The 14,195-nt window shown below is 47.6% G+C and overlaps 1 protein-coding gene across 1 annotated transcript in view; it reads left to right on the forward strand.

The window, feature by feature from the left end:
* Positions 1-10,688: 10,688 nt before the first annotated feature.
* Positions 10,689-14,195, forward strand: part of YTHDF2 (YTH N6-methyladenosine RNA binding protein F2) — a 33,611-nt gene continuing 30,104 nt past the window's right edge. The window contains exons 1-3 of the mRNA XM_032759530.2: positions 10,689-10,958; positions 11,468-11,492; positions 12,069-12,148. Of these exons, the coding sequence (XP_032615421.1) occupies positions 10,932-10,958; positions 11,468-11,492; positions 12,069-12,148 (132 nt within the window). The 5' untranslated portion in view covers positions 10,689-10,931. The remainder of the gene's footprint in view (positions 10,959-11,467; positions 11,493-12,068; positions 12,149-14,195) is intronic.

Below are 14,195 nucleotides of genomic sequence, written 5' to 3' on the forward strand. Positions count from 1 at the left end.
CTGATGTTTTCTTAAATATGTCTATACATTATAAAGCAAACTGGATGCCCACAGCCATGATTCAGCCTGAAGACTGACTGACTTTTTTTTTTTTTTTTTTTTTTTTTGAGACAGAGTTTTGCTCTTGTTGCCCAGGCTGTAGTGCAATGGTGCACTGGCGGCTCACCGCAACCTCCGCCTCCTGGGTTCAAGCCATTCTCCTGCCTCAGCCTACCAAGTAGCTGGGATTACAGGCATGCGCCATTATGCTCAGCTAATTTTGTATTTTTTACTAGAGACGGCGTTTCTCCATGTTGGTCAGGCTGGTCTTGAACTCCCGATCTCAGGTGATCCTCCCGCCTTGGCCTCTCAAAGTGCTGAGATTACAGGCATTGAGCCACCGCTCCCAGCCTGACCTACATTTTTGTTGTGTTTTTATTTTTCATTGAACATGTATACATGAATGAATACAAATCATAATTGTACAACTTGATAAGGCTAGTCAACACCTATGAAGGCCGGGCGCGGTGGCTCAAGCCTGTAATCCCAGCACTTTGGGAGGCCGAGGCGGGCGGATCATGAGGTCAGGAGATCGAGACCATCCTGGCTAACACGGTGAAACCCCGTCTCTACTAAAAATACAAAAAATTAGCCGGGCGTGTTGGCGGGCGCCTGTAGTCCCAGCTACTCAGGAGGCTGAGGCAGGAGAATGGCGTGAACCCGGGAGGCAGAGCTTGCAGTGAGCCGAGATTGCGCCACTGCACTCCAGCCTGGGGGACAGAGCAAGACTCCGTCTCAAAAAAAAAAAAAAAAAAAAAACACCTATGAAACCAGCTTCTAGATCAGAAAAAATAAATTACCAGCACCGCACCTACCACGATAACCACTACCTACCTCTTTGAAACTATAGCTTGCTTCTGCCTCTTTCTGAGCTCTCTGTGACTGGCTTTCTTTACCCAACATTATTGTTGAGATTAATCCATAATGTTGTTTGAAGTTGTAGTTGCTTCCTTCTCATTGCTACATAGAACATGTGACTTTGCCACAAATGATCCTTCCTACTAATGGTGGGTAGTTTCCAGTTCAGACTACTACAATAATGCCTCTATGAACGTTCCTGGGGCCAGGTGTGGTGGCTTATGCCTGTAACCCCAGCACTTTGAGAGGCCCAGTTGGTACCATTGCTTGAGGCCAGAAGTTCAAGACCAGCCTGGGCAACACGGTGAACCCCATCTCTACAAAAAAATACAAAAATTAGCTGGATGCAGTGATGGCATGCCTGTATTCCCAGCTACTCAGAAGGCTGAGGTGGGAGGATCACTTGAGCCTGGGAGGTCTAGGCTGTAGTAGGCCATGATTGCGCCACCACACTCCAGTCTGGGTGACAGAGTGAGACCCTATCTCAAAACAAAACGGCTGGGCACGGTGGCTCACACCTGTACTTCTAGCACTTTGGGAGGCCGAGGTGGGCAGATCATGAGGTCAGGAGTTCAAGACCAGCGTGACCAACATGGTGAAACCCTCTCTACTAAAAATACCAAAATTAGCCAGGTGTGGTGGTGCGTACCTGTAATCCCAGCTACTCAGGAGGCTGAGGCAAGAGAATCACTTGAAACTGGGAGGTGGAGGTTGTAGTAAGCCGAGATCGTGCCAAATCTCATTGCCATTTTCTTTTTCTTTTTCTTTTTTTTTGAGACAGGGTCTCACTCTGATTTGCCCAGGCTGGAGTACAGTGGCACGATTTTGGCTCACTGCAGCCTCGACCTCCTGGGCTCAGGTGATTCTCCAACCTCAGCCTCACAAGTAGCTGGGACCACAGGCGTGTGCCACCATACCTGGCTAATTTTTTTTGTATTTATTGTAGAGATGGGGTTTCGCCCTATTGCCCAGGCTGATCTCGAATTCCTGGGCTCAAGGAATCCACTCGCCTCAGCCTCCCAAAGTGTTGGGATTACAGGCGTGAGCCACTGTGCCCAGCCCATCATGTGATTTTCTTTTTCTTCTTTTTTATTTTATATCTCATTTCATCTTGCAACATTGCCATCATTTGAAAAGAAAGGATATGTCGACATCAAGGAGGTAAGAAATAAATAATCTCAGGATAAAGAAAAGTTCTCTCAATTGAATAAAATTTAGCTTTATGAAAAACTCATTACATGCCGGGGCTTGTGGCTCTGGCCTGTAATGTCAGCCCTTTGAGAGGCCGAGGCGGGTGGATCACTTGAGGTAAGGAGTTCGAGAGCAGCCCGGCCATCATAGTGAAACCCTGTGTCTACTAAAAATACAAAAATTAGCTGAGCATGATGGCAAGTACCTGTAATCCCAGCTACTTGGGAGACTGAGGCAGAGGATCGCTTGAAGCTGGGAGCGGAGGTTGCAGTGAGCCAAGATTGTGCCACAGCACTCTAGCCTGGGTGACAGAGTGAGACTCTGTCTCAAAAAAAAAAAAAAAAAAAGAAAAACTCATTACATTGTCATTACCTTTCTCACTTCTTGGAGGACAAGTGAACATGTCTGCTCTCACTTCTAGAGTTCCAGTAGAATTTTTTTTTTTTTTGCAGTCGAATCTTTAAGGATCTTTTAATGGTGATTCTTTCTTGGTTCACGTTCTTTTCTGCCCTATATGTCTCTAACAGTGTCCCTTGAATATGCACAGCCGTGAATTCCTAGCGGCTTAAGGCCACCTGGCCCAGCTGCAGGCTCTTTCTTCCTTTAGTCTGGTTTTCACATTGCTCTTTTCATACCTCCATTCAGAGATTTATAAAACAGCTGCACATTAAAAGCCAATCATCAATTTACCTAGTGATTTGGGTTTCCACGGTACTTTTCTTTTAACATCCCACTAAGCTAGTTAAACTGCACATTTAACTGCTTATCACAATTGTTGGTCCCACCAGGTTTTCATCTATAAAATGGAGGTTGATGCCAGGCATGGTGGCTCACGCCTGTAATCCCTGCACTTTCGGAGGCCAAGGCGGGCGGATCACAAGGTCAGGAGTTCGAGACCAGCCCGGCAAACATGCTGAAACCCCGTCTCTACTAAAAATACAAAAAAAAGACCGGGCACGGTGGCTCAAGGCTGTAATCCCAGCACTTTGGGAGGCCGAGGCGGGCGGATCAAGAGGTCAGGAGATCGAGACCATCCTGGGTAACACGGTGAAACTCCGTCTCTACTAAAAATACAAAAAATTAGCCGGGCATGTTGGCGGGTGCCTGTAGTCCCAGCTACTCGGGAGGCTGAGGCAGGAGAATGGCGTGAACCCGGGAGGCGGGGCTTGCAGTGAGCCAAGATTGCGCCACTGCACTCCAGCCTGGGGTACAGAGAAAGACTCCGTCTCAAAAAAAAAAAAAAAAAAAAAATTAGCTGGGTGTGGTGATGCATGCCTGTAATCTCAGCTACCCAGGAGGCTGAGGCAGGAGAATTGCTTGAACCTGGGAGGCGGAGGTTGCAGTGAACCGAGATTGTGTCACTGCACTCCAGCCTGGGCGACAGAGCAAGACTGTGTCTCAAAAAAAAAGAAAAAAAAAAATGGAGGTTGACATTACTAGAGAGAATTTTGAAAATGAATAACAGATTAATTCAAACATTTACTTAGCATTGGGTTATAAAGATTTATAATAAAAAATGTTCTTTGTCCTTTTTTTTTTTTTTTTTTTTTTAGGATGGAGTCTCGCTCTGCTGCCCAGGCTGGAGTACAGTGGTGTGATCTCGGCTCACCGCAACCTCTGCCTCCTGGGTTCAAGCAATTCTCCTGCCTCAGCCTCCCAAGTAGCTGGGATTACAGGTGCCCACCACGACGCCCAGCTAATTTTTGTATTTTTAGTAGAGACGGGGTTTCACCATGTTGGCCAGGCTGGTCTCAAACTCCTGACCTCAGGTGATCTGTCTACCTCAGCCTCCCAGAGTGCTGAGATTACAGGCGTGAGCCACCGCACCTGGCCTCTTTGTCCTTTAAGCAGTTGTAGATTTATTAGAGGGGCAATACGTAAACTAGGTTGCTTGTTTGTTTGAGACGGAGTCTTGTTCTGTTGCCCAGGCTGGAGTGCAGTGGCATGGACTCAGCTCACTGCAACCTCTGCCTCCCGAGTTCAAGCGATTCTCCTGCCTCAGTCTCCTGAGTAGCTGGGACTACAGGCGCCCGCCACCACGCCCAGCTAATTTTTTCGTATTTTTAGTAGAGATGGGGTTTCACTGTGGTCTCGATCTCCTGACCTCGTGATCCGCCCGCCTCAGCCTCCCAAAGTGCTGGGATTACAAGCGTGAGCCACCGCGCCCGGCCTGATTCATTACTTTCATTAGGTTCTCAGAGTCCAAGATGTCCCTCCACCAATAAAAGGGAAATATTGAAGTAAACAGATGGTTCTAATACACTAAAATAAGTTACCATAAGGAAATATGACCAATATTATGGATGAACAAAGAATAGTACCTTCTTTCTGCCTGGAGGCAGAAATAATGCTTCACTGATCAGGATCTTGAAGGACAGATAGCAATTGGATAGGGAAGATGGCAAGGCCATTTCAGACAGAAACAACTGCATGTGCAAAATTACGGGCTCTGGGGAAAAAAAATTTTTAAAGTTCAGAGTATGGTGGCTCATGCTTGTAATCCCAACACTTTGGCAGGCCAAGGCAGGAGGATTGCTTAAGGCTAGGAGTTTGACACCAGCCTGGGCAACATAGAGACCCTGTCTCTACAAAAAATAAAAAATTGGCCAGGCATAGTGGTTTGTGCCTGTGGTCCCAGCTGCTCAGGAGGCCGAGGCCCCAGGAGGACGAGGTTGAGGCTACAGTGAGCTGAGATTGTGTCGCTGCACTCCAGCTTGAGCGACAGAGCAAGATCCTGTCTCAAAAAACACACAAAATAAAATAACTAAATAATTATATATATCTATTTTTTAGGACGGAGTCTCACTCTGTAGCCCAGGCTGGAATGCAGTGGTGCAATCTCAGCTCACTGCAACCTCTGCCTCCCGGGTCCCAGTTCAAGCAATTCTCCTACCTCAGCCTCCCGAGTAGCTGGGCTTACAGGCACGTGGTACCATGCCCAGCTAATTTTTGTATTTTTAGTAGAGACGGGGTTTCACCATGTTGGCCAGGCTGGTCTTGAACTCCTGACCTCATGATCCACCCGCCTCGGCCTCCCAAAATGCTGGGATTACAAGTGTGAGCCACTGCACCCGGTCAATAATAAATTTTTAAAAAAGTTCAGTGTGACTTCAGTGTGACTGGAGTGACTGGAATTGCCTGGCAATCAATGCTTGAGAAATACACAGGGCTAGAGAGGGACAAGTGTCCTACACTGTGTACACCATAGAAAACCAGCAGAAATTTTTAAGTGTTTTTACGCTGTCAGTTGTGTGAGATATATGAACATTTCTCATCAGTGGTCTCTTCTATTCCTGATACATTAATGGAATGACTTGGGCAATGAAGTCTGTTGTTCCTGAGAAGAGCTTTGGAAGGCTGGAAAGTTTGTGATTGGAACTCTAGGACCCAGTCCAGCCCATGGCAGAATTCTGAAACGTATGTAAAATTTTCCCTTTCCCCTTCCTATGTATTTTCTCTCTCATTCCACCCCCTGCCACAGCCCTCCTATATCCAGAAGGATCTCTTTGGTTTCCACCAGAGGCCGAAAATGGTAGAAATAGAAGGGGTTATTTTTGGAACTCATCTTCCTTATTTTACAGTCTTGGAAATAGACTCTGAGTGAGGAAATGATTTACTCTCCTGGTTTCCCTTCGATCTCTCTGGTTTCATGCTGGGCCTTACTCTTCTCCCTTTCTTCTGAGCAAATCTCAAGGACTCCTTTGACTTTAACATCTGTATACCAAAGCCTCTGAGATTTGGATTCCCAGCCTTGTTTTTCTCTCTGAGCCCTAAACTGTTTAACTGTCTACTGTACATTTCTTTGTTGTTTTTTGAAACAGGGTCTCTCTCTGTCGCCCAGACTGGAATGTAGTAGGATGACCATAGCTCACTGCAGCCTTCACCCCTCCGGGCTCAAGCGATCCTCCCACCTCGGCCTCCTGAGTAGCTGAGACCACAGGTGTGTGCCACCACACCTGGCTAATTTTTTATCTTATTTAATTTTTTTCTTTTTTTTTTTTCTGTAGAGACAGGGTCTTGCTATGTTACCCAGCCTGGTGTTGAACTTCCAGGCTCAAGCCACCCTCCCATCTTGGCCTCCCAAAGCGCTGGGTTTACAAGCATGAGCCACCATGCCCGGCCTCTACAGAACATTTTGATCTGATTTTTTCTTTTTTGAGAGGAGTCTCTCTCTGTCACCCAGGCTGGACTGCAGTGGCACTATCTTGGCTTACTGCAAGCTCTGCCTCCCGGCTTCACATCATTCTCCTGCCTCAGCCTCCTGAGTAGCTGGGACTACAGGTGCCTGCCACCACGCCCGGCTAATTTTTTGTATTTTTAGTAGAGACGGAGTTTCACTGTGTTAGCCAGGATGGTCTCAATCTCCTGAGCTCTTGATCTGCCTGCCTTGGCCTCCCAAAGTGCTGGGATTACAGGGGTGAGTCACCGCGCCCGGCCGTGATCTGATGTTTTATGTTTTCCTGAAACCCAGCATGTCCAAAGATAAATTTATGACCTCCCTGGTCCCCAGCAAATCTCCTCCAGGATCCCCCACACCAGAAAACCCATACCTCCCCTGCCCAAATGCTCAAACCAAACCAGTTATCATCTTTGATACCAACTTCTCCTTTAGGGCCCTCCCTCCCAATCCAATCAACCACCAAGGCTCCCCATTTTACCTTCTAAAACTTCTCAATTTTGTCTACTTCTTTTATTTATTTATATACTTTGTTTGTTTTGAGGTGGAGTCTTGCTCTGTCGTCAGGCTGGAGTGCAGTGGTGCGATCTCAGCTCACTGGAACCTCCGCCTCCTGGATTCAAGTGATTCTCCTGCCTCAGCCTCCTGAGTAGCTGGGACTACAGGTGCCCGCCACCATGCCCGGCTAATTTTTTGTATTTTTAGTAGAGACGGGGTTTCACCATGTTAGCCAGGATGGTCTCAATCTCCTGACCTCGTGATCCACCTGCCTTGGCTTCCCAAAGTGCTGGGATTATCGGCGTGAGCCACCTCGCCTGGCCTATTTTTATTTTTCTCTGAGACAGAGTCTCGCTGTGTTCCCCAGGCTAGAGTGTGGTGGTGCGATCTCGGCTCACTGCAACCTCAGCCTCCCAAATTCAAGCAATCCTCCTGCCTCAGCCTCCTGAGTAGCTGAGACTACATGCGCATGCCACCACACCTGACTTATTTTTCTCCTTTCTGCCCAGTTCCCCAGTATTATCTAGTGCCACCCTCTCTCATGGTGCACCGTCATGTTGGCCTCCTTCAGTTCCTCACCAGGGCCAAGTTCCTTCCTTGTTCAGGGCCCTTGCACATGTTGTTCTTTATTTTATTTTATTTTTTTTGAGAGAGGAAGCCTTGCTCTTGTCCCCCAGGCTGGAGTGCAATGGCGTGATCTCTGCTCACTGCAACCTCTGCCTTCCGGGTTCAAGTGATTCTCCTGCCTCAGCCTCCCGAGTAGCTGGGATTACAGGTGCCTGCCACCATGCCCAGCTAATTTTTTTGTATTTTTAGTAGAGACGGGGTTTCACCATGTTGTCCAGGCTGGTCTCGAATTCCTGACCTCAGGTGATCCGCCTGCTTCGGCCTCCCGAAGTGCTGGGATTGCAGGCGTGAGCCACCGTGTCTGGCCAGCACGTGTTGTTCTTTTGTTTCCCTTCTTTCCTTGCCTGGCCTGTTTCTCCTCATCCTTCATGTGTTAGCTGAAGCTCACGTCCTCAGGGAAACCTTCCCTAGCTCCTCTGAGGAGGTTATACCCGTCTGTACTTCCTCGTTGCACTTTCCACAGCTGTAATTGAACAACTGTTTGAATAGCTATGTGCGTAGTCTCAGTCTTCCTGGCTAGTCTGCTTCAAGGAGAAATGAACTTCCTCCCTAGCACACTGCCTGGCCCTCAATAAATATCTGTTGAAAGAGACTGAATGCTTCATTTACCCAGTGGCAGAGCTGAACCTAGAACCTAAACATTTCCAGTATAGTATTCTTTTCTTCAAACCACGAAATGACACCACATATTCCGACTTCCCCTCTCTCTTTTCAGTGATTAAATATATCAGTCTTCTGGGTTCTGTTTCTTCAGGGGCCTGTTAAAAGCCATCATATGGTAAACTAATCCAGGTTTAGAGATTACCCTTTTCCTAAGGATAATTTGCATTTTAACTGGGAACTTCTGGCAAACAGAAAGTCATCCCAAAGGAACTAATCAAAACTCCTGGCACCATTCTTTCTTGGAGGGAAAGAATTTTTACTTAAATCACTTAATGGGATTATAGGAAATGAACTTACACTGTGCCACACATGCTTTAATGTCAGCTTTTAAAAAAAATTTTAATTTTACTTATTTTATTTTTTTGAGACAGAGTCTCGCTTTATCACCCAGGCTGGAGTACAATTGCACCATCTCGGCTCACTGCAAGCTCCACCTCCTGTGTTCAAGTGATTCTCCTGCCTCAGCCTCCCGAGTAGCTGGGATTACAGGTGCCCACCACCATGATCAAGCTAATTTTTGTATTTTTAGTACAGACAGGGTTTCACCGTGTTGGTCAGGCTAGTCTTGAATTCCTGACCTCAGGTGATCTGCCCTCCTCGGCCTCCCAAAATATTGGGATTACAGGCGTGAGCCACTGCACCCAGCTTTTTTTTTTTTTTTTTAAAGTTTATCTTCATGACAAACCTGTTGGGTAGGTATCATTATCCATCATCCCCTTTATCAAATGAGGGAATCTAAGAAAGGTTTAGTCGTTTACCCAGTATTGCACATCTGTGTGGGGAAACCAGTATTTAGACCCTTTGTCTCCCAGCATATGACTTCTTGTCTAATGCTGTTTTTACAATGCCATGTTGCCTCCAAGGGTAAGTATAGGCAACTGCTTACAGTTTATACATAAATCTGGGCCATGGAGCTAAGTGGCTGATTATTATTTTTATTTATTTATTTATTTATTTTGAGACGGAGTCTCGCTCTGTTGCCCAGGCCGGAGTGTAGTGGCGTGATCTTGGCTCACTGCAACTTCTGCCTCCCGGGTTCAAGTGATTCTCCTGCCTCGGCCTCCGATTAGCTGGGACTACAGGTGCATGGCACCAAGCCCAGCTAATTTTTGTATTTTTAGTAGAGTCGAGATTTCACCATGTTGGCCAGGATGGTCTCGATCTTCTGACCTCATGATCTGGCCCACCTTGGCCTCCCAAAGTGCTGGGATTATAAACATGAGCCACCGCGCCCGCTGTGGCCGAGAGTATCTTTCAAAAGAAGTATTACTAGGTTTATTCTATTCCCTTGATGGAATCTATGCTCCCAGACTTGACATTTTACTGTCTCCATTAAAAGTCCTTCACCTTTGGTGCCTGACCTTATTCATTCCTACCATAAATGTGATTATGTGCAGGGAAAAAAAGTGTTTTGAGCACTTTGACCAAATTATGATGTTAAGTCCAAGATGCCATATTATTTATTTTACCGAGTCCACCCAAACCTCCTATATCCAGCGTGTGGGTAGTATGAGGTTGAAAATTAGTGCATTAGTTACCTGTTTACCACGACGTACTTCCAATAACAAAAGCTATTAGATGGGCTTTCCTAGTATCAAATATTCCTGCATGAGTTGGCTTTGCTTCTGATTGAAAATACTTTTGCCCATCCTTTGCATCTCCCCTAGATTCTGGTTCCCTAATACAGAGTCTCTCGTAGGGGTACAGAGATACCATTATGTTAGTGTCAGATACACCTGGCTATTTAATAGTTTTGTAAACTTGGGCACATTACTTAAGCTTTCTGTTTTTCCAGTCGTAAAAAACCGAAAGACTGATAGCGATTTTGAAGTTGTTTGAAAATACCTAACAACAAAACCTGGCCTACAGCTGGTATTTCAATGTTAATTTCCTTGCTTCCCTCTTGAGGTCCTTAAGATTCACAGGTTCTCCGGACTCCTTGAAAGTTTTGTGTAGATGCATGAGGTGTATTTTTCTTGGAAATAAAGTCCACAGTTTAACAGATTATCTTGGGGCCAGCGATTTCCCCGAAAATAAATCGTAGATTCTCCTTCCTGCAATGCTAAGGGGTGAATCTCTTTTGCGGGAGGCTGGATTCTTTCGGTGTGTGTTTTGCTCCCTGTGTACTCTTTCTGCAGTCGGCTAACAGAGGATGACCAAGCCCCTCGCGGGGGCGGGGACGGGTCACTCCCGGACAGGGCCCCCATGAAGTTTCCCTGGGGGCTGTGTGATGACTCCCTAGGGGTCGGGTTACCTCCCAGATGGGGGCGGGGTATCACTTGCAGCTGGAAGGCAGGTTCATTTTAAGGTCTCGCGGGCTTCGGAGGCCCCTCCCTCACTGAGAAACCGGCTTGTGTCGTTCTTCTGAGGCCAAAGCTAGTCTTTCCAGGTGTTAATCGAAACCTCGTGGTGCGACCCTGGTCGTCCCCAACCCCCTAGGCCTTAATCCTGGGGCGGTGGGGGCGGGGAGGCCGTGAGCACAGCTTCCGCTCCTCCAATCCGCCAGAGGGCGCCGCGGCCGGCCTCTCCCTTCCCGGGGTTCTTCGCGCCGGGCCCCTTCCGCGTGGGTGAGTGAATGTGAGAGTCAGCGCTCGCGCCGCGCGCGCCGTCCGCCTCCGCTGTTCGGCGCTCTGCTTTCGGCGGTGAGGGGCGGGCGCGCGCGTAAAAGCATAGAGACGGGCGTTGAGCTCTTGGGCTAGAGCGTCGCCGAGTCGGAGCCGGAGCCTGAGCCGCGCGCTGTGTCTCCGCTGCGTCCGCCAAGGCCCCCGAGTGTCAGGGACAAAAGCCGCCGCCTGCTCCCGCAGCCGGGGCTCATCTGCCGCCGCCGCCGCGCTGAGGAGAGTTCGCCGCCGTCGCCGCCCGTGAGGATCCGAGAGCCATGTCGGCCAGCAGCCTCTTGGAGCAGGTACAGGCCCGGCCCGCATGCCTCGGCCATTGTGTGAGGCGAGAAGGAGCCCGACTAGGCCCGGGCCCGCCGCCCCCGGGCAGGCCGAGCCGAGCCGAGGCGGCGCCTTTTGCGGGCCGGGTTTCGGGCCTCTCAGGCCGGCCGCGCCCGGCGCCTCTCCCTCAGCCTGCTCTTCCCGCTTCTCCTCGGGCCTCGGAGCCCACGGGCCGGGCCGCGCCGTGTTCCCTCCTCTCGGCGGGCCTCGTTTTCCTTCCTTGTTTCCTTCCCGTTCCTTAAAGCCCTGGGTTCCTCGCGTTGCCGCTGGCGCGTTTGCCGCGTTTTCTCCGCTGCCCCACGGGCCTGGCGCTCTCCCCCGCTCCCATTTTCAGCCGCTTCCTCACTGCCATTCCTGACGCCTCCCCGCGGGCCCGCTCCTTTATTCTCCCTTCGGGCCCTGCCTTAATTTGTTCTTCCTTTTCCATTTCTCCTTTGGACAACTTGCTGCCCGGCGACGTTTCCTTCCCCTGCAGAGACCAAAAGGTCAAGGAAACAAAGGTAAGCGCCGCTCCGTCGGTGGCCCCGAGCCGGGAGGGGGACGCGGGGCGGTGGGGGCGGGGTCTCCGGGAAGCGCCCCGGGCGGAGGACCTTTCGGAAGCCGCTTAGTTCGCAGGTGCCGCACGCTTAAGTATTTGACCCTTTCGGTGTGTTCTGGCAGCTGGCGAGCAGCTTTTTCGCTAACAAGGGGTAATTCATTAAGGGTGGGGGTGGATTGGGTTTTGAAACGCTGCAGGTCCTTAGTTTCCTGTAGGTCTTAGAAGGCCTTTGTTTTTCATCCTCGTGGATCACTCCCTGGAAGTACTCTCATGTGATGGGGGAGGGGAAGCGGGAGGGAATGGAAATCCAGGGGAGCCAATAAAATGACCTTTTTAGATCAACTTGCTCTGAGTGGAGGGGGACATTTTCACTGGCCACTATCGCTTCAGCATTCACTCTCATCGCTTACCCTTTTGAAGTTCAATCTTACGTGCTTCGTTAACTAGTAAGGTTTTTCTCTGGTTAGCATATATGAATTAATTTGAAAGGAAGATTGTAGGACTGGGACACTCCTAATTGAATCGTTTTTTTCTTTAGTACAAAATGGATCTGTACATCAAAAGGATGGATTAAACGATGATGATTTTGAACCTTACTTGAGTCCACAGGCAAGGCCCGTGAGTAGTTAACTATTTACGTATCTAATCGAAGGGTGTGGTATATTCTTTCTCCGCCTTCTACCAATAAATCCTATTTTCTGAGGATTCACATTTTTTTTTTTTTTTTTCTGTTTTCTGTTTTTTTTTTTTTTTTGAGACTGAGTCTCGCTCTGACGCCCAGGCTGGGGTGTGGTGGCGCAATCTCGGCTCGCTGGAACCTCCGCCTCTCGGGTTCAAGCGATTCTCCTGTCTCAGCCTCCTGAGTAGGTGGGATTACAGTTGTGCACCACCGCACACAGCTAGTTTTTCTGTTTTTTTAGTAGACACGAGGTTTCATGTTGGCCAGGCTGGTGTTGAACTCCTCAGGTGATCCACCCGCCTTGGCCTCCCAAAGTGCTGGGATTACAGGTGTGAGCTACCACGCCTAGCCGAGGATTCACTTTCTTAATACCTGTATTTTTTCTCTGCTCTCTATCAGGAAATCCCATGTTCTGAGGGTTCACCTCCTTAATACCTATTAATGTATTATAAAACAGTTACTGCAAATGTCCTAGGCTGTTGAGATTCCCATCTCTGTAATAGCAGCAACCATACTGTATTGAGAACGTAATACTGATAACACTTTACTGGCAGTAACATGTGCATGAATAATTGTCTTCCTCCTTACCAAGAATGTAGCAGTGCAGAATTTAGGGATTCTTACCAGTGTTAAATATTCTGAATTTTCACCCCAGAAAACTTTGGATTAATATGATAGGGAAAGTTCTAATGTAAAATCATCTGGAGGCGGGAAGATCTCTTGAGCCCAGAATTTGAAGCTGCAGTGAGCTATGTACGATCATACCTGTGAAAAGCCAGTGTGCTCCAGCCTTGGTGACAGAACAACACCTGGTCTCTAAAAAACAGTCACCTGAACTTCATTCAGTGCTGCAGGACTGGCTGTCTTTCTTTTCTCTAGTTTATGGATTCTTAGATTATCAGAACTATTTTGGAGTTAGGAAATTTTTTTTTTTTTTTTTTTTTTTTTTTTTTTTTGAGATGTAGTGCCAACTCTTGTCACCCAGTCTGGAGTGCAGTGGTGCAATCTCGGCTCACTGCAACGTCTGCCTACCAGGTGATTCTGCCCGCCTCAGCCTCCCAAGTAGCTGGGACCACCATGCCTGGCTAATTTTTTTTATTTTTTGTAGAGACTGGGGGTTTCACTATGTTGCCCAATCTGGTCTTGAATTCCTGAGTTCAAGAGGTCCACCCTCCTCTCAGAAGTGTTAGGATTACAGGTGTGAGCCACCATGCCCGGCTGAGTCAGGAAATTTTTGAGTTGAGCTGCACCTACATCTGTGGAGACTAACTTTATTTCTCACTGAAGGGAGGTATAGGATTTATAAAATGGAGCGAAAGTTAAAATACTGTTTAGCACAAATGAAGATCAATAATGTTGGAGGTTTTTGTGGTGTAGTTGTTTAAAGTTGCATGTAGATTCAAATACTAATATGACCTGGGCATGTAGAAACTTGTTTGATTCAGCAGTTCTTTTGTATTATTATCTCTGATCCCAAAGACAGTTACATAGTTGTAACTAATATAACTCCCCAGATTAATAGGCCAAGAGGAAAATTGGCAATATATCTTCCAAAATGCCCTGAAAGGTCAAGAAATTTATAAGTTCTGTACATATGCTGTATGAAATATAGTTGGTAGTCCTGAATAACTGCATGCCCATATATGGATCTGATTATCACATAAAACTTGTAGAATCCCTGTGTAAAATTTTCAACATTGAAAATATAGAAACCACTTGAGCAAGTGATTGGAAAAAAGTTTTCACAAAACACAACCAGTTAATCAGGAAAAGTAGGGAAGGAAGTAGAGGAATGAACTATTAATAGGTTTCTGCTATCGAAGTAGTTTGCTTACATAATCATATAACAGGGAGAGTTGGAGCATTTAGAAGCATAATTCTAGGTAGTTCTTGTAAAACATTGTGTAATTCAGATTTTTGAGCTTGAGCATGTGGGAGCCTGCCAGTTCAGGTACAGACACTCACCTGTGTCTTGGCATAACCTGC

Source organism: Hylobates moloch, unplaced genomic scaffold (genome assembly GCF_009828535.3).
Source record: "Hylobates moloch isolate HMO894 unplaced genomic scaffold, HMol_V3 SCAFFOLD_9, whole genome shotgun sequence".
Classification (NCBI taxonomy): Eukaryota; Metazoa; Chordata; class Mammalia; order Primates; family Hylobatidae; genus Hylobates; species Hylobates moloch.